Genomic DNA, 20,866 nt, shown 5'->3' with positions numbered 1-20,866 from the left:
CGGGAAAGGAATGGGGAACAGCTTCACTTTTTGTGCTTTTTCCCCCCCCACCCCGATGCTTTATGAGAACTGACAGTCTTACTGTGTGTGTCTGATTAAAGACGACAGTTTATAAAAACCTTAAGGTAAGGCTGTTCATTTTCGATGACAGAAAATAAAGCAATCCCCCCACACACACACCTCCCACACAAACAAAAACTCTTACACGCCAAAAAAACTCTTAATATGTGATGCATTGATTTTATATTGTCTGTCAGAGAATGTGCTTCAGCAGATCAGTCACGTTTTGAGTTTTCAAACATGCTTCATCCATACGGGAAATCAACAGCCTGTCAGAAATTTCACATGTCTCCAGCTCCTCCTTCCCTTCGGATGAAATACAACCTGAAGGAACATAGACATTTTGACATTTGCAAGAACTTATGCTGAATAGCTGAGAACGTTGTTAATTCAATTCCATGACACTGAATTACTTCTAACCCGTATTATGTTCATCAAGCCAACAAAGTAGTTTTAGCTCATTTCTCAATGGCAGCCCTGCTTAAGTGTCGTCCTAGTATTTAATTCATGGTCTCGTGGAGCATGATTAAAATTCCCCAGATTGCAGAACACTATTCTTTTTATAAGAGTGTAAGCAGAGATTTATGATGTCATGTGAGTTTTCAGTGACTTATTCCTTTTGAATGCTGCGTCACAAGACCCGAGTTGTGTCTTAGAATAGACTGTTTCAGTTGGAAGGGACCTATAGTGATCATCTTGTCCAACTCCCTGACCACTTCAGGGCTGACCAAGACTTAAAGCCTGTTGCTAAGGGCATTGTCCAAATGCCTCTTAAACACTCACAGCCATCGACCACCTCTTGAGGAAGCCTGTTCCAGTGTTTGACCACCCTCGGTAAAGAAATGCTTCCTAATGTCCAGTCTAAACCTCCCCTGGTGCAGCTTTGAACCATTCCCACACGTTCTATCACTGGATCCCAGGGAGAAGAGCTCAGCACCTCCATCTCCGCTTCCCCTCCTCAGGAAGCTGCAGGGAGCAATGAGGTGGGCCCTCAGCCTCCTCTTCTCCACACTGGACAGGCCCAAAGTCCTCATCTGCTCCTCATGGGACATTCCTTCCAGCCCCTCCACCAGCTTTGTTGCCCTCCTTTGTACACATTCAAGGACCTTCGCATCCTTCTTAAATGGAGAGGCCCAGAACTGCAAACACTACTCAAGGTGAGGCCACACTAAATGCTAAGTACGGCGGGAATGACAGCAAGTCTTGAGGTACGCCAGCAAACCCTGTGTAGATCTTCTCATCTGGTTCTTTCCCAAAGAGATGGTGGGCATGGCTGGTGGATGTGGGTTGGCAAAAGGTGATGATTTCATACTGTGCAAAGAATAATCATGGGTGTTCACGGAATTGAAGTAATTGATGTTGGACTGGAAGAGGGTTATTTTTGACTTTTCAAGCTTGTTGTGGTGTTAAAGTTTTAACACGGACAAAAGCCAGCACGTCTTGTATATGGACGTGGGAATTTATTGTTAATCCAACTGGTGTTTTACTAATTAATCAATATAGAACAATTAGTAATAGTACACTTATGGTAAAATCAATCGAGTTATAAAAATCTTGATTTATAGACCAGATTATCAAATTATTACTAATTCTTTCTAATATTTTAATTAAAAATAGAAATTGTTGAGTCTGTTCTGCCCATGACGGTAATTGGAAAGTGATCTCCGTGTCTTTTTCTCAACCCACGAGCTTTTCCATCTTATTTTCTCCCTCCTGTCCTGTTGAAGAAAGGGAGTGAGAGAGCGCCTGCGTGGGGGTCTGCCAGTTGGCCAAGGTCAACCCACCACAAGAAGCTACTCTGGTCTTCCCAGGGTCTTACAGATGCCAGCAAATCTTTGGAGTTTTTCGAAGAGGATAAATTTGATGAAATTCATTTAATGGCTTTTCTCTGATACCAGGTGTAGTCTGGGGAATTCCTCTTACATTTTTCACGTCACATCACTGGACCAAATAATTTTACGTTAGAGTGTTTCCTTTCCCAGCTAGCCAAGGCTTCTGAAAGTCAGCTCCACTAGCACGTTTTCCAGGCCTAAACACTTTTTTTTTCTTTAAATATAAATTTATGTTTTTCCTCAAGAGAATCTGATTACGTGCAATTGTTTGGCTTTCTTTTAGCTCTGTTTCCACGTAAGACTGTGTATATTAGCTAACATCTAGCTAATTCTACAATTTTACAAGGGCGTGCTCAGTTAAGGTATCTTCTGTAAGTACTCATATGACGACTGCAAATTTGTTTGGCAGAATTAAAAAAGAATCTCAGGAAAAAAAAAAGGATTTTTTTTTTCCATTAATCCACACCTCTCCAATGCAAACTTGGGGTTTGCTGCCCATGCTTTACCCAGGCAGACATGAATTGGTTCAGATTATCATAGCAGGGACCAGCAAGGTGAGACAGGGCTTGTAAAATGCCTAGCTTGCTTTCAAAAGAAACTTGAACCTTGTGTGAACTCAAACTGGCTGTAAATTATCATCACCTGATGGTACCTTGTTAGCAGGATAGGTGCAAGAAGTTGATTAGAGATGGTGAGGAACCTTCGTTACCAGAAGATCACCTTTTCAGATTGCAACTGAGGCTGAAGGAAAGGAGCTGCTGTCGTAGAAGCATGGACCAAAAATCACACTTCCTTTATTATTTAGTTAGTTAGCTTACTAGTTCCATGCTAATCTGTTATACGGAACATTCTGCAAATGTTTGCAGGTGTTATATTTGTGAAATGAGAGATTAAATATGATTGAAATGGGTCTTAGATGCATTGAAGTTCAAAGATTTTCTTTCCTGTTTCTTTTCCTGTTCTGTTGTGGTTTTTTTTCTCCCACCAGAAGCACGACTATTGTGGTACTTAAAAACCTGTTGGCCAGAAAAGTGTTTAGCAAAGCTGGTAGGGAAGAATGGATCCATTTATTTAATTTAACCATCTTAAGTATGAAATGGCTTAATCTTCGAATGCTTTAAGGAGCCTGAGATACACACTGGGATCCATATTTAATGCTTTGCCTTATCAGACGCTATAAATCTCTTCAGTCACAAGGTGAGATTCTGCCATGCAGGAGCTGGTGCCTTTCTAGCAGCTCAGTTGGCATTGGGGGATGAAATTCCACAGCAGCTAAAATGTGCTTTAATAGCACCAGCTTTAGTTTCAAATATAGCAAGTACTACTTTGATGCTGCAAAAAAAAAAAAAAAAAATAAATCTGCAAAGTGACGGGAAAACTCACAAGGGAAAAATAGAAAAGCATCCTTCATTTTTGGTGTGGAAGAAAAGGGGAAAAGACTTGACAAATTCTAAGTTTGTAATCTGTCTGTGGAAGCTGTTCGGAAAATACATCAGTGAGGGCTTTCCCTGCGTCTATTAGTGGGAATCCAAGGATGAAAAGCTAGCGTGGCTTAAGTCCAAGTTACAGTATTATAGCCCAGAAAAAAAATTGGAGAGCGCATGTGGTTACTCTATTAAAGCTTTATGAATTTTTGATTGAAATACAGCAGAGCTGTTGTTTGACGAGAACAAAAAAGGCGATTCCTATATTTTGTATTTGCTCTTAAAAGCAAAGATATGACAGTGCTTTTTGGACTCCATTTCCCCATCTGAAAGGAAAAGTGTTTTGTATTATTATTATTATTGTTATTATTATTTTATAAATGTCATCTTGTTTAAGCTAAGGGATATTCTGGGTGGATCCTTTGGTAGTGAACTGGAGTTCCCTCAGTGATGGACCACTCATGTCGGAGCTCTCTGCTTTGTGTTTTAGCTAGATTATTCTCGCTGGGTTTTTGCAAAGCTATTTTAAACCTTGTGTAATTTAAAATTTTGTAATTTGGGGAAACTATAGCTGTTATCCCAGTTGGAGCATGGAGGTGAATTTCAGTCACCTCCAGGGATAGTAAAAGGGGGAAAAAAAAGAGATTTTCAAAGTATTTCATTTTCATCTATGATTTCACAGAGTGAATCCTGAAATGTTTGTTTCAACTATTACCCTCTTTTCAGTTTCCTGAACAGAGCTAAAAATAATGGGTTTAAAGTTTCTTCACCAGTAAGCTGCGTTTCTCCATTCTGCTTAACTCTCTCATGGACATTGCAGTGCGGGACCCTTATTTACTCCTGGTTTATAGACCAGGTTCTTTGGTCTGGACACATCAGATCTGGCTGCACAACCACATGCAAGGTTTTCATGCCGCCCCAAAGGCGAGTCCTGGTGGCACCATAGGAGATGCCTTCAGACGCTAGGTCATACACAGAATTGGTTTTTGGTGGAGTATTCCTGAGGAGTTTAATTTTAAGTTCTGCTCATTTTTAGAAATCAGCAGAATAGCCATAAATACATTTTTCAGGAGAGAAACTGTCCTTTATTTTGGTCGTTTTGGGTCCCAGGCGTCTTGAATACCGGATGGATTAGCAGTAATTGCACATTGTGTAGTACCACTGCTAAGCACTTCTGTAGCTCCTTTCGTCTGGTAACTTCCAAGCTTTTCAGAGACATCAATTCATTAACACCTCAGCGTGAAATTGCTCTGGAAATCCTGGTTATGCGACTGCCAGGGATGAAACCGTTGTGGATGAAGCGTCAAGTTGAACGGTCATAAATTCTGTGCAGATTCGAAATAGGCAGAACATACCGAAAGTCATAAATTCCCACTGTTATTAATCAAGGTCCAGATTTTCCATTTAATTGTAACTTTGTCTCGCTGGGTTGTATTTTTACACGTGGATTTGCTCTGGGGGATGTGCAACAGGTCTATGACAGCTTGGTTTAGCTCTGAGAGTCCTTCCGTAGCCTGATAACAATGGCTCTGCTGCCTCCTCATACTTGGGTCGCTTAGTCACCTTTTACCTGGGTGACTTAGTCAACTCTGAGGACTACGTCTAGCAGAAGGTGGTATGAAAGCCTTTGGCAAGCTTCAAGCAGCTTTCTTCTCATCATTGCATTCCTTAAAATCAGATTCTTCTGCTGGCTTTGAAAATGGGAATATTCTTTCTGGAGACCATGTTCTAAATCTAGATGAAATGCTGGGAGGGTTAGCGCGGGGTTGGTGACCTCACTCCAGTGTGGTAGCAGCAAGGCCGAGTAGAATTGGTCTCAGACCACGTGTCTGATGCCATTTAATCACTTCTGCCTCTTCTCTGTAAATGGGAGATGACTCGTACTCCACGCGTGAGTTCAGTAGGTTGTCATCTGTAGATGAACGGCGTTATCAGACAACTGACTGGTGTCTGTTCTGTGGTCTGGGGTTTTGTGGACGGTTAAGTGCTTCTGCGCTCAGGGACAGGGCAGGAAAAGGAGAGTACGAAGCTGCGTTTCTATTGAGGTGGACTCCAGCGAATAACAGCTTGTCTAAGTGATAGGGATGTTTGTTTGAGTATATGGACACCAGTGAAGAGTTTTGTTGCTGGAGAAAAACCAGACAGTGTCATATCACCTGGAATTTAATTTTTTAAATGGACCTTTAGATGCAATTACTGCTCATGATAGTGGCAACTTGAGATTTCAGGAGCCCAGTAAGACCATTTAAGGCCATCACCCTAGTTCTGGTGGTTTCTGGTTGTTGGGTTTTTTTTTTTTCTGTGGAATACTAAAACAAATGTTACAAAATAGCAGAAGCTAACAGCATCTCTTTTTTTCCAGTCTTTATTGTGACTTAAGAACCAATTCTTGCAATAATACTTAAAACTAATGGAGTGGTGGTACCGGGGATGCTAAACGATGTCATAATGCCTCTGAACACAAAAGCACTTACAGAATCATAGAATTGTTTTGGTTGGGAAAGACCTTTAAGACCATCAAGTCCAACCGTTAACCCAGCACTGCCAAGTCCACCACTAAACCATGTCCCTACTTCTTGTTCTTTAGGCTTTATTTTGGCTGCCCCGACTGATTTATCATAGGATAAAAGGACTACAGAGAAGGCAGCGTACTAACAGTGCTGTGCGTATTGTAAAATGTAATGATGATCAGGTTCTGACTGAAGCTCTGAGTGGCTTCAGTAATTTTTGGTGACTCTTTTCAATATGCTCCTTGCAGTAGCATTAAGAGAGTGAGTGTTTCCAAAGTAAAAAAAAAAAAAAAAAAAAAAAAATTAAATTTTTACACCCTGCAACATCAAATAATATTGCTAAATAGCTGTAGATCCCTCAAAAATTAATTGTTCCTTGGTTTTGGGATACCCAAGTTGATAATTTTTAGTCCTGAGCCAGGTGGCTAATTCAGTGGACACAAGATGTAATTGTTCTGCATACAAAGAAAAGGAAATAGCACTAAATACAACAAGAAGGGAGAAATGCTGGGAAGTATCAGATTTGGTGCTCTTCTAATAGGTCTCCAAAGTTCTCAGAAAAAATTCACCATTCTACTGCTTTTGGAGGAGGATGAGTGACAGCCATGGAGAACCGTGGCCTGGTGGGTGGCCAGAGATCACAGCGCAGAAAGTCAAAAGTGCTACACAGAGTAAGAAAATTGAAATTCTCTCAAGTTTTATAATACTACAGGGCGGAAATAAAACCATCCTCTTTTGCTACATCTTTGCAAAAGGTGGAGCCAAGTCTTCAGTCTAGAATCGTTCTTCATTTTATTTTAGAGCGCTGTGCAGTTTATCACTGCAATCCATTCCTCATTGTGAAAGCCATCCCTTTTGATACATACCGTGTAATTGATTTTAATGAAAATGGGTCTTGCGATTCACTCTGAAAATCAGACTGGGCCTGCACCACGTGTAAATCATTAATCCGAACTGAAAGCCAATTGTTGTTAGAGAGTAATAAAAGTTAATTAATTTCAAGGAAACTCTAGACTGCTGGTTGCCATCTTTTCTTAACATTGGCATTTCTCTCTCTCTCCACTCCTAAACTATTGCTTCACCTCCTCCCCAGGCAGCGTTCTTCCTACTTCTTCATGACACTGAGTATTTGGGAGTATTTTCTGCTTCCCGTTTATCCAGCTCAGTCTTTCCTCTATATAAGAGGTGCCAAACTTGTTGCTATATGATCTGCTGATAAAACAATTCACCCAACCTCTTCTCAGCCGCATTTTTCCCCAAAGTCCCCACCACTGGCATGAGTCTGGTCACACAAGAGCTGCATCCGTTCCAGCCACGTGAAATGCCCATATTTCGCTCTCTGATGGGACCAGATCTGCCATGTGCATCCCTCATGAGCCTCCTAAAGAAAATGTTTGGCACCTCCTCCATATAAAAAAAACAAACAGAAGTTGTCAAGGACGGAGAACTATTGTTCGAGTAAGCAGAATGGGTACTTATTATCAGTTTTAGATACGCCCAGGCCAATAGTTAAGTGTTTTTTTCTGGTTAGTTTGATGAAAGGCAGTAATGGGTTTAATTGCTGGTTGTCATTTGTAATGTAGTATATGCAGTATTAGAGTTATTCTGATAATGTGTTGTAATTACCTACCATCAAGCGTTTTACAATGTTAAAAATATGATCTTTGAAGTAACGTAGCTAAGTTCTTTGAATTGAAGGCAATAGCTATTGAGAGCACAATATCATTTAAAAATGTCAATCAAGTCGGTTAGATAAACAAAATGAAGGTGGCGGGGTTTTTTTTTCCACAAATTCTTCCTGTGCCCTTAAACCTTCCCCAAAGCTTGGCAGAATAAGCCACATGCCTGGAGGGCTGATAAATAAAAGCTATTTCAGAGTTCCCTGCACAGACGCCCCGTTTGAAAAGTATCGTGCGTCTCGCACGAAGCGCTATCCAAAAAGCTGCTTTTGTGTTCAACCCCAAAGGGATTACTATTCATTTAGGCTTCGCTATAGCAGGAGAGAAAAACTCTCGTAGGTAGCGTCGTCCCTAATTCTGCGTGAGAGATGATCGCGCTAAATGGTAGACGGGACAAATTTTTTTTCAAAAGGCAGAGGTTTCCATTTGCGTTGACCTTATCTACGCGCACAAATGAATCAACAGATGCAAATGAAGCAGGGGAGGCTCAGCTACCAGATTTGTATGCTTAGTTGCTTCGGTCCCGTGTCTAGTCTGGCAAAGAAAGGGGGAGGGAGAGGAAAAAAAAGTCTGAAATCTATTGAACGGAAGTGTGGCTCCCAATGACCTTTACCTACTGTTATAATTTTGATGTAAACCATCCAAATTCCTGCAGATGTTTAATCGGCAAATTGGAATTTTGATGAAACCATGTGCCACAGTCCCATTACTGCTGCAGAAATTAATTGTAATTCCTAGCAATATTCTTGATTCATAAGGATTAACACCAGTGAACTGTCACCTTTTCACATTCTTTCCATCCTCAGTGTTGCAAAGCCTAATGTAAGATAGAAGTATCCCACGCTGATAAGTCAAAATCCGCACCCATTCATATATGAAATTTATTTGAGTAACAAAGCATCAAATGAAACATGAATTAAAACATCACGTATATATTCTGTATTTTTAGCCTAGATTTTTGATTAAGAAGTTTAAATTGATTGCATCTTTTTTTTTTCTGCAAGGAATCACGTGTACATGTGTAGTCTCATGATGGGACTCATACCATTGCAAGCCCTCTAAAGTCATGAACCAGAATTTCCCCTAGCCCACTGCATTTAAGAAATTATTTTTTTCCTCTAATTTTAACATGTGTTGCCAAAAAAGAAAGATGAAAAGACTGATAGTGTGACAATAGTGACATTTTTCTTCTTCCAAAAAGAAGATTAAATAAAATCTTTCTTATAATTCTTTCAAATTCCTGAAGCTCAGGTAGATCCTGTCAGAGACATGTCTTGCATTCAGGTGGCATGTTGAATTTTAAAGGCAATTTAAAATATGTTGTTTTCCTCTCCTTTTCATACAAAATCAAACTGGGATAACTGAGGCTGACAGTAGATTTTTGCAGAGCTTAATAGGCGTAAATCTCTCTCTGGATGGAATTGGCATCAGGGATGAAGAGCCAGGCTCGGGGAGAAGACGATGTCAGCGGCGCTAACGGGCATTTCCTAAGACTTCCCTGTGTTTGGTGGCAAGTCCCAGCAGCTCAACACAGAAAAAAGTCAAATTGTCAAAAGTCATTAGTGGTTGTCACTTCATAGACCTTCAAACTGGAGTTCCCCCTTTGGAATTTCAGTGGAATGATTTTTTTTTTTTTTTTCTTCTTCTTCAAGTAAGTAGGACAATCAGATGTTGTACAAAACTGCTGGGATTTAACTCATTCATAGCTTTTCAGTTATGGCTGAAAAAAAAATGGTGAATTTAGGAGTTTGAGGTTGGGTTCCATGCTCTGCCAGAACCTTTGCTACTTCTAGCAGGTCTTTTTATACCCAAATCTCCAAGAATACATTTTGAAGCTCGATTTCATCAGAGGCGCAGGCCTTTGGGGTGTGCGTAGATAAGCTTTGCTGAAACTTGTTGATTTAGGACGTACCAACTTCGGTACATCAGACCATTTGATTCATTTCATTTCTGGGTTGTTTCACCTCTGGGTTGGTTTTTTTTTTTTTCAGGTAGCCTCCAAACAGTGTTATTTTAGTGAAAGGAATTGCCGAAGGAAGGACTGTAGTCGCCTGTTTCCGTTTTTCTTTGTAAAACGAGACAAGTCAGTGCTAAATGACGCTATTCGCCTCTGTTTATAAATGAGCGCCCTTTCCACGGATTTATTCCTTGGTTTCTAATTAGGAACTTCTTGATTGCTAACTGAGGCAGTTTGACAAAGGAAAGAGGAGGCTGATTAAGTAGGAGGTAAATAAGCTAATATCTTGTAGCCTAGGGTTTGTCATGAGGTCTCTCAACCATCACCATCCAGGTAGGAATCCTCCATCACTTGTCGTCTCCTAGAACATGAGAATTTGGTCGAACCTTAAAGGCTTCTTCCGTACAGCTGTGTCAACGCGTGCATTTTCCTTACCCCTCCAATTTAGCCATTCTAGCAAAATCGCTTCAAAACCATGGTCCTGGCTGCTTCTGCTCAAGGTCCATGTTGAAACTACTTTGCAATCACACTCCAATTCCATCTCCGCCAGATTGTTTGCTGCTCCAACATAGTCACTGAAGCAGAAGTCTGAGAGGGGGAATTTTGAAAATATACTGCTTTTCTGTTCCTTTCTCTGTGAGAGGTGGATTTTGGGAGCCTTATTTAGATGCTTTTTCCCAGATTCTCAGATACAAAGCGGTGCCGCTACCCAAGGGTGTTGAAACTGTGGTTGATAGGGAGTTATTTTTGTAGATGATTTTTTTGCACATAGTCATACAGAAATAGAAAGGTTTTGGTTTAGTTTATATGCTTTGAATTCCCAAATTTTTAAAGATATATTAGTAATGCTTTAGTGTCCTAATTAAATAGCTAATTATATTTAACACTTTTACAGTTTTTGCCAGTTTCTGATGGCTTTTACTGTACCGATCTTTGCTGTTTGTGACATTTAAAGCATATGTTTGAATTCTCCCATCTCCTGTGTCTTGATATTTGTTGCTCTTTTTTAGAACCAATATGTAACTTCTGCAAAATAATTGCACAATAAGAGCAACAGTCTAATTTTTTGAAAGACACAGAACCAGTAGGTATACCCTCAAGAAAAAGAAATAGAGAACCACGGTGCAGCTGCAGATGTGCTGAGAACAAGGAACCAGCTGGTTTTGAGAGTAGCAGAGCGGTTGGGGGCATGTAAGAATCCTTTCGTTGCAGCTTTGGTTTATAATTGTGTGTGCAGTATCCCCCTTTAGAGGCAAAATATATTGGGGAGGTGGGGGGAAAGCAAAACAAGAACATGGAAATCACCTTAAACTTGGCCTGGAGGTGTTTTTTACAGTAAATCTTTTGACGTTTTTGATATCCATGTCATTACAAAGTTGAAGGAAAAATTCCCACCTTGTATGACAAGCCCCCCCAGAGAGAGCAGTTGTGTCACAGGCCATTAATGTTCATCATTGCAAAGCGTAATGTGGCTTTTTCCTTTTTTAGCTCCATCGATATTTATCTCGGAGGTGTATAGAGGTGGCCAAGGGGTGTAGCAAGAAGTGAAGTTTCAAGCTCAATGGTTGTCTCTCTCGTGTAGCATCACAAAAACACTATTTGCCCAGAAGGCTCTTGTACCAAATTGTTGGCAAGGGGTGCGTGACTTCAGTGTCACTTTGGTTTTAATAGGGAATGTTGGTTTATGGAGATAGATGAAGCCTGCGTGCTTCAAGGGAACCTTCTGGGGCAGGAGTGAGGGTTGGCTCATGCTGGAGTGCACCCGGCGCACACGGGGACGGATATGTGGAGATGGTGTCCTCAGGCCTTTGCATTATCGCAGCTTCCCTGCGGTGCCAGCAGAGATGGTCAGCGTTCCTCAGCTGGAAAATCACTGCCTTTCACAATTCACTGTACTTCAACTTCCCTGCTTAGTTTTATTTCCACCCCCCCCCCCTTTGTTTAGCTATTTGCTGTGTAACAAATAGCACAGCAACATATAGACGGAAAAGGTAACTCCTTTTTTCACACGTTACGGTCCCTTTTTTTGTGTATTTCTATAGAAAAATTTCTCAATTGTGCTAAGGACGGCATTAAGTCTTTGAAACACAACATAAGAACTATCATATTCTTTTTACTATAATACAAGTTACTGCAGTAACTAAGTGCCGATACTGTCTGTCTGGTCTATTTTTAGGAAATTCAGAGCAGAATGAATTAAAAAGGCATATGTTCATGGGTTTCTAGGAGGTGCTGAGCTTTGTTAGTGTGAGATTCAAACCCACCTTTTCCTAGAGTCCTTAAACAGCAATACTCCGATGCACGCATTGCAAAAGGTCCCTTTGGCTGCATCGTCAGTCCTCAAGGAATACTTGAAGTAGAAGACGGAGATGATTTCAGCGAGAGCATCACCCAACAGATGCAGAGCACTGAGGTTCTCCTCCATTCAGTTGCTGCTGCAGAACTGTAGCAGAAAACCAGCTCAGCAAGGGCGACCGGGAAAAGTTAGATCTGAAGGTGCGAATGGGAGCGAGATGCCCTGGAGCAGCTCTGCTGTTAGAACTGCCCAAGGTTAGATCTGAGGGTTGGTTGTCTTCTCTCTATTCCCCTTGAGATGTTACTGATGTTCTTAACGTTACAGATTACAAAGAAAGACACGCAGCTTAAATTCCTGTCTTACTTGTAGCCTCTGAGACCTGATCATTGATGCTTTGGGAGTTTGTTTCCCAATCCCCATCAATTTTCAGTACCATCGAGCCTTGCCTGCTAATTCCATGTCACAGCAGCAGGAAAAACCTCATCGGCATGTGTTGTTTCTTAAGACGATGGACAAAGTTTCAGTTTAGGTTCTGGGCAAGGGCAATTTTGTTGAAATATCCACAAAATAAGCCTTGTTCACCCTAAAGAAGCAGGTGACTAAAACTTTGCAACACTGCTTTAATTGAGGAGGTTTTTTAGCCGACAACTTCTTTCTTACTGAACTTGCCATCGCACCCTGTTCTTTCTCCTCCTGTCTCATAGATGAGGGTCTAGAATCTGAAATAAACCAAAAGTAGTCAGGAGCACATACGTGTCTGTGTAGGTATGAGCCTTAGCGAGGGCTTATCAGGCCATTTTCTGGACAGTTTGCATCCTCGTCTCACACACAAGGACAAAGCTCAACTGATAATGAAATCTGCACCTTCTCCTTTAGGATATTTATAACCATGGTGAGACATTTGCTCTTCCTTTGCATGTCAAATAGGTGGGAATATCTATTCCCACAGTTAAATTCCATCCATGGGTAAGTACACTACGAATATACTTTTTCACCTTCTGAATTACATATAAAAGAGAGAGCACGATCTAATTCTCTGCTTACTAAAATAAATGTCAGAAAGGACATGACCTAATTATCTTGCCTCCCGTTTTCCGTCTACATGAAGTCTTTCAGCTTTGTGGGTGTTTTTTAAAACCACTGATTTTTGTCATTGATCCTAGAATTTCCATAATTTCAGTATTCACCAAAGAGGGCGATGAAGCGTGCGTGTATTATAATTATGTGATGGCACGCAAATAGTATCTCCTGGGTAAAGAATCAAAGATTCTGCTATCAATAAACTTTATAAAACCCCTTTGGTTAAGCTCAGACTATATCAGTCCCAGGGTTTAAAATCCCAAGTGAAACATTAATAAATATATAGCATTTACCTCAAACTTCTTAATCCCATTTCTCATTCTGTCACTTCCTTTGTTGCCTCAACTCCAAGTCGATGCTTGTAGCTCAAAGGCAAAAAATAAAGCATTTTGATGAGCCGGTCTGCGATGGGCTGGACGTTACAAACCGAAATGTTAATTGTAGGCAAAGGAGACTTGAAAATGTGTAGGAATTTGGAGGAGGCTTGGAATTTAATGACTCTAATAACATTTATGTTGTCTTGCGACTGCGTGCATTGTATTTACATGTGTTCCTTTGAATCATGGGTTTATGTTGTTTATATAGATCGGACGCTTTTCCTGGACTATGAATTGCTGTTTGTAAGCTCATCAAAGGAATAGTGCACTAGAAGTCATGAAAGGAAATGGGCACTTGTCATGAATTTTATTACATCATAGAATTTTCAGTTCAAAACAGAAGCATTTTTTGGTTTTGTTTGGTTTTGCCATGGCATAGTGTTGTATGTCTAGTTTTAATGGAAGCTACTGTCTTCTTTCGAGACTGCATTGAAGACTCTTACATTCAGTGCCAATTAATTTTTTCATAAGGCATTTAGATACGCTGAAATGTGTGTGTCTGTGGAGGAGAGGGGACGGAAGTACACAGAAGGAGAACTAAAAATCTCCATTAAGATTTGTACCTCTAAAGGCAGAAGAACTGACAATGCTCATGTTGAGTTTACAGCTATTCCTTAGCCTTGTCTTGTCAAAGTATTACAGTATCCAAAACCTATTTATGAGAATTGTTAGGATAATTTATTATTAGAGTAATTATTCTCATTATTTTTATATACTTTAAATAAGTATGTTTTAAGTTGCATATTACGGTGAGGGTGGACGATTTTTATTTCTTTTGGCTGCGTTTCACAACAATTAATGAAAACAAGGCTGCTCCTGTCCTTCCCTGTAGGGTTGAGACACCAGCAACTCTTACGTTAATCTAAATCTGGATGAAATGCAGCCTCGTGTTGCTGGTTCCCCTCCATTTGAATCTTCCGCTGGAAATCTTCTAAGAGAAGATGGGGAGGGCAAAGGATTTTAGGTTTGAGATCAAATCGTGTGTAGCTATTAAAGGCTGGTAGGACATTTGCTTTGAAAAGATTAACCTATTGTCAAAATCAGCTAAAATGACAGCACCAGCTCTGTTTCTCCCCCTCCCCTAATGAATTTGAGTGTTTCAAGCCTTTGAGGTGTCAGTGAGATCTGCACCATCTTTTTTTTTTTTTTTTTTTTCCGTACAAACTCTGATCCTCAAGTTTAACCAATTGGACACCCTCCGTTGACAGTACATGTCATCTTCACCCTGTGACAATCACTGAGTGATCAACAAAAATAACTCCCTCGCTGAAGATGAATCAAAGCCATTGAAGGGTGAACGTCGCAATCACAGCCTTTCAGCCTGTGATGTGTGCGCGCGGCGACAAATCTCGGAATCCCTGCTACTTGTCCTTTCTTTTATAGCCGAGCTTCAAAGAGCAGGGCAGTCTGATCCTTGACTTTAAACGCGCTTTAATAAGAAGTCCTTTCCTTCGCTGCCTTCTCTGCCATTCTTCTGCCTTCTTCTGTGCATCATGCATAAATCACTGAAACTTCACAACATTTTTGGCTTACTCGTCTTTTTTTAAGAGCTGTTCGGCTTTTCTGACCATTTTAGTCCACGTCAGCATCACGATTATACTGAGATTTCATTTCTCTAAACTTTCTATTACTTTACTGTCACATCAGAGTGACCAGAGCAAAAGGGAGGGGGAAGCAAACCTGATTTCAGTGACTAATTCACTTCTAGAAGAGTTGCAGTTCCTCCTCCCTTTAATGTCAACGCTGTCCCATGGTGACCTGATGCCGAGATGTATTTGGTTCCCTCCGACACGTTACAAAAAATACCGACCTGACCTTTAAAAAAATTTATTAACATTTATAAATTTTAGTTTAGTGTGTCATGTTGAGAGAAATCATTCCAGCTGGACGGGGGGGATGCTTCTACAATGGCATTGCTTCACTCATTTGTGTAACAACATATTACAGACACCTCCATTTTCGGTCCTAAGCTGACTATCCTCCTGTCATCTACTCTTTCACATTTATTTTGTCTATACTTGCTGGTCTTTGCCGATTAGCTTTAATAAATTGCCTTTTATGCTATTGTCTACTTTTTGTGAGCATCACCTAACACAGATTAAAGGTAAACCTTCTGTAGGCTGTGGTTGATTTTTGGTGTGTTTGGGAAAAAGGAGACGTTTTCTTGATGGTTTCAGTCCCTGGGTTTTTCTGGAGAGGCCAACTTCTGGTGGAGGTACCTGGTGAGGTTTAGGATGATCCTGCCCATCTGGGAGCGAGACGAGGCGCCGCAGGAACATCCCGGCTGTACTGAGTCCTCTTCCAGAAGAGAAATGCGGAGTAAGAACCCCCTCTGTACACGCCTGGCTCAGGAGCGGCAAATTCACTAAATTTCATTTCTTTAAATTAGGAAGCAAAACTAAGTCTGAAGGGGGAGATGTGGTTGCTGTCTGTAATTATATCACATGAATAAATGTGAAAAAAGGACAAATAGCAATCTGGCCAGTGTTGGCTGAGAAATAAATGGATATGACCTTTCCTTTCCATCACCTCATAAGACACCATTACTTTTTTCCTCGCTTGCTTATTCAGATATCTGCTGGTAACACTCTGGACACTTGTGCATTAAGTTGTTTGGTTTCAAAATCGTTTTAATAATACAAATTAATAAAAATGGCATAGGAGACAAAGCGACATCATGCTAGCTGTAAAGGACAGCTCTTAAATACTGCTATGGGATGACTATTTGTGTGGAGTAACCTCTTCTGGTCGTTGGCTTGAGCACTTAACTTTTAGAGGTCAAAAATAAAATCAGAATGAATAATGAAATCTCAGTTGTATGGTTTAAATATGGTATATTCCCCAGAGTGGATGGGAAAGAGAAATAGGCATCCCAGTGCCTAATTCTTGGAAGACCAACATTTGTTGAAGTAATATTTGCTTTAAAGGAGAATAACATGTGTAATGTCTTCAGGCACAGTACATAGAGCTTTAAATAGTCCTTTGCAGGTATAAATGTTACCCTGGTGACTTGTATAATTTAAGAGTATTTAAAGGAGACCTCAATTTTACTTTGCAGTAAGTCTAACGCAACAGAAGGACCAAGATGTTACTCTCTCTGCATTATTACTTTGGATCAGTTTGGAGAAACTGGGTTTATTTTTAATTCATAAGAAGAAATTGTAAATAAGGCGCACGCTTGATGTCAATCACTTGCTTTAATAAAAAAAAAAAAAAAGGGATCCCGCTTCTCCCAGGTCTTAACGACAGATCTCCGACTTCAGCACAAAACCTTTTTCTGCCTCTGCTTTGTTGCTCTGCCCCGGGAAGATTGTGTCGCGTCCTACCTACTTCTGCTGTGGTTCCCCGGTGACTTAATTGCGTAATGATTGCAAAATGGTTTGAGATGGAAATGGTTGTCTCACTGCCTGGTTGTCACCAAGCTTATATTTCCTCCCAGTGTGTAGGATTTTCTGAGCCCATCTCTCAAGCAGCCAAGCAATCGTTGCTTAATATGAATTCCTTAATAATGACTGAAATTAATTTCTTAGAAATGACACCAAAATAATTAATACAGCCCCCGTGGGCAGCATGTGATAGAAGTGATCTGAGGAAGTGGAGATATTAAAGTGTCACTGTCCTTCTCCACACATGTGAAATGTTATCGTCAGTTCATAGCAATCTTGCTTCATTACAGCCGTATTAAAATGAATGTTTTGCACATCTTCATAGAGTGCCTAGTAACAGCATTGCCTTGATTTAAGAAATGGCTCCAGTATGTGAATGCAACCCATTTCGATGAATAAATTTAGCACTTTAATGCTATTTATTTACTCCACACTGTAAAATGTAATAAGATAAATAATGGGTCCCACAGGGGCGTGGGGTAAGTTTGGTGATCATCCTCTCAGCAGGCAGATGAACACAGCTCGAGTAAAGAAATAATGATCAAAATTCACAGTGCTCCCTGGGATGCCATTTATATACCTGAATCTAATAAAGAAAGAATTACAATGCTTAACAACGTGCTTAGCGCTGCGATCTGAATGTAATGAGACCGGCAGTGAGGAATGTACAGCCATATAAGCTAAAGCTGAAGCGTCACGTTGGAGGTGCGGACGACGAGAGCTGCAAGCGGTCTGCTGCCCCAGCAGTGTGGGATTTGCCGGCTCTCGGCATACCCGCTCTTTCTTCTTTACTGGCTAGCAAAATCCAATCCTGGGCAAGCTTTCTGCTCTGTATCTAAATTATTCTGCCGAAGGGTAGTTTGGGGTTTGGATTTTAAACCTCTTGAAACGTGTTTGGATGTTCTATCGCAACGTAGTGCAGGACCGTCGCAGTTAGGAGCGTACGTGAGCTGGTCAAGACTTAAATGACAAAATTGCACAAGGCTGGCAAGTGATTTATTGATGGATTGATTGATTTTCAAGAAACTTGATTGATTCTATCCCTGTGATTATCCAGGTCTTGAAATATGGTTGGCATTTTAGGGAGGTGCGTGTGCAAAAGATGGCTGAGTTAGAAAGCCTGGTCCCGGTTCTGGTGTAAAAGTTGGGAGTGTGGATCGTGGTGTGTGTGGAGAATGGCGCCGATTGCCGGCTGCTGCTGCAGCACCCACACCTCTTTGGCTTTTGCACCTGCTTCTCGGAAGAGATTTCTACTCAACGGGAACTATTGAAAGAATTTTACACTCAACTTAGGTCGTACACCCAGGAATTCTTAAGAAAAAAATACACGTATAAAAGACTTTGCAAATAATTTTTCAAAATCGCAATTGAGATGCTATTGGTGTAGTCTAAGCAGTCATACTTTGGGCATAAAAATAATAACGATCTGTCCGGAGACTCTTCTCCCTGTTTCTTGATCAAGCATTTGAAAAGTACAAACATGGATAACAGAATAAAATCATAAAATGATAATGCGGTGATTTGTACTTCAATTTTTATGTGCTTTTTAAGCTGTCAATCATCCAGCACATCTCATTTTTAAAAAATAATTTTTTTAATTTTGTCTTTTTTTGTAATGGCGGGTCTTGCACATTAACTCTTTCTGGAGGTTGCTGCTTTCCATCCCCTCCAGGAACAAGTGATTCTGTCCCCCAGCTGTTGCTGTTTCGATAACTTTGGTCTCTCTATTAGCCTCTCAGCAATTACTTTCAGCCTAGTCCGAGTCAGCGGGTATATTCAGTCGGGAAGAATAATCCTGGGCTGGAATGCAAGAGAAAATAGAGCTTGGCTTTGTCTTTCGGCAGTTTTGACTCTTTCAGGCTAAGAGGGCACGATGAAGAGTCCAGACATGTTCCGGATGTTGTCGGTGGTGTTGGTAAGATGCTAAAACTTTTTGCCTTGTGGCTGAGCCACCATGGAGCATCGGAGGAGGATGTGCTGGGACCAGATCTCGTCACATCATGGAAGACGTAGCGTGTCTCGAGACACACCAGAGAATTAGAAGTAGTAAAAAATGAGGCGTGTTGACTGCATTTCCAGTTGGTTGAAATGTTCCTGTTTTCAGGTGTGTGCACTTGTTTTCAGCAAAACATCAGCTCTTCATGGAGAAAATGGATTCTTCTAATGAAAACAAAAACACTTAGAGAAAAATCAGTTCCAAAGAAAAATGTGAAAGATGATTTGTGACCAACCCTTAGTCATCAAATCTAGTTGACTACACAGGCGCGCACACAGAGCAGATGCGCTGAATGAGAAAGGGGCTGTTTTCGACTCGGCCCTCTTCCAACAAGGCCCACATATTAAAAACGAATATAATTTACATATCACTCAGACGGTTGGAATTCCCAGTTGTATAGGGGGATATGCATCTTCTGTTCAGTTTCTTTTTCGTTCTAGTTAAATAAATCCTTTCCCGTGCAGGAGAATAAAGCTTTCCGTATGCTTCGGTATGCAGGAGCTATTTCACATAAGCTATTCATGCAGCGCATGAAAGGCGTCTTGCAGGAATAGCCTCAATTGGTTATTTTTAGGAGGGGGAGGACGGCATCAGCAAAACCGCTAGAGAGATCTCTTTTGCCACTGTATACACATCTCTGAATAAAAGAAGCCAGTTGCTGCCTAATGAAAAGAGAAATTGGGAACCCCGCGCAGACTGATTACGGTCACACAGATGCTTTTGCCAACATTTCCACTTTCCTGGGCAAAATTTGTTCTGTTTTTCGCTGCAGAAAACCTCTGCTACGAGAATTGTTTGGAGAGGAGGGGGGGGGGGGGGGGGCAATCAACTGCCGGACTAAGTAAATTAGTTCAGGGACATTGCAGGCTTCCCTAATGGCGTATTTATGGATGCTGGATGTTTTGGGAGGTACGGGAGTGAGCAAACTCTAATTGCTCCTTGGGAGCGAGGCTGATTTCTGTGTGTCTGCATCTGCCTCGTTCTCATTTATGGAATCGCGTAACTCTCTGCAGCTTTGTTGTCTTCTAGGTAGGAGAACGGGACACAAAGAGTGTGAATCCATTAAAGATGACCTGTTTGCACTGGTATCGCCTAGACACCAAAAGCCTGCTCTGAAGTCAGTTGAAGGAAATGCTCGTATTTCCAGCAAACTTGGCTTCGGATGAGGTTTCTTACTGGGTTTTTGTTTGAGAAGCAGAAGGTTGAGGGAGAGAAGAAGATTATTTGCCATCACAGGGGGGTTGCAGATCTGGAAATGAGAGTGGAAGATGGTGATTCTGCAAACGGATGGCTGAGTGTGGGACGCTGCCATAAATGGTCCATTCTTGGGTGTCTGAGAAGTCTTGAGTACAGGATCTTTCTTAGGTGGCCATGCATCGTTGCAGGCAACAAAGAAGGTTCTTTGTGCTGAACCAATCCTGGGTTTATTTATTCTTTTAGAGAGAAAGGGTGAATCTTGTGGGGCAAAAGGACCCTTTTTCCGGTCCTTCTTTCATTCCATTCTTAGGTATCTCTGATAGTCTTCTAGTCTTCCGTATCATTTGTGTTTCTCTTGAATCCCAATTAAAACCAAAAAAACTCAGAGGTTTTATTGTAGCCCTTTGCAATCGCACACTAAAGGAAAGGCTGTCTGGTTGGGTGTTTGTATCACTTTAGGATTAGCTCCGTGTTTAGCTCTTGCTACTTTAATTGGAGCCGCAAGCAAGAAGTGTGTGTGGAGTGTGCTCTGCAGACTTCAAAAAAATAGAGAGCAGCAAGAGCTGTGCTACTCTCATGGAGGAGAAATCAGTTTAATTTCCTAGCTTTTCCTGCTCAGATCTACACAAGCTGGAAATACATCGAAGGTCAAAGATGGATGTCAGAAAAAGGGGAAGCAATTTTGGCCTCTACACGATTTTCTGCTTTCACTTGCTCCTGAAAGTTAGTTTCTCTTTTCTTTAATAATGCTGTTTATTACTGAAGATGGGTTGTAGACCTCCTAGAAATAAAACTACGAAGCAAATGAAAACTTTCCTTTTAACAACTTGGCTGAATTGCACCTTTTTGGCTCTGCTTTGGTCGAGAAACACATTGGAAAAATCTGAGTGTGACCAGTGAACCATGATGGGAAAACTGAGGCTTTGCTGCTCGGTTTCCAAAATATTATCTGGTGTCTTTCCATGCGCAACAAACATCTCATTGTCTTGGAGAACTGGGGTTTGTGTGTAGATAAACGTGTCTGCAGATACGTTTGCAGATGCTGTTGGAATGATTCAAGGAGAATATTTAG

General features: G+C 41.0%; 1 protein-coding gene across 4 annotated transcripts in view; it reads left to right on the top strand.

The window, feature by feature from the left end:
- The window catches only part of EXOC4 (exocyst complex component 4), a 404,878-nt gene that overhangs the window by 197,079 nt on the left and 186,933 nt on the right, over positions 1-20,866 (top strand). The window contains exon 11 of one of the 4 annotated variants that reach the window (XM_054837612.1): positions 5,904-6,753. The exons of the other annotated variants lie outside the window; for them this stretch is intronic. Within the exon in view, the coding sequence (XP_054693587.1) occupies positions 5,904-5,928 (25 nt within the window). The 3' untranslated portion in view covers positions 5,929-6,753. Of the gene's footprint in view, positions 1-5,903; positions 6,754-20,866 lie in introns of those variants that run through there. 4 annotated transcript variants of the gene reach the window in all.

This window comes from Grus americana, chromosome 1, assembly GCF_028858705.1.
Source record: "Grus americana isolate bGruAme1 chromosome 1, bGruAme1.mat, whole genome shotgun sequence".
Taxonomy (NCBI): Eukaryota; Metazoa; Chordata; class Aves; order Gruiformes; family Gruidae; genus Grus; species Grus americana.
This window is presented reverse-complemented; position numbering and strand designations above follow the sequence as displayed.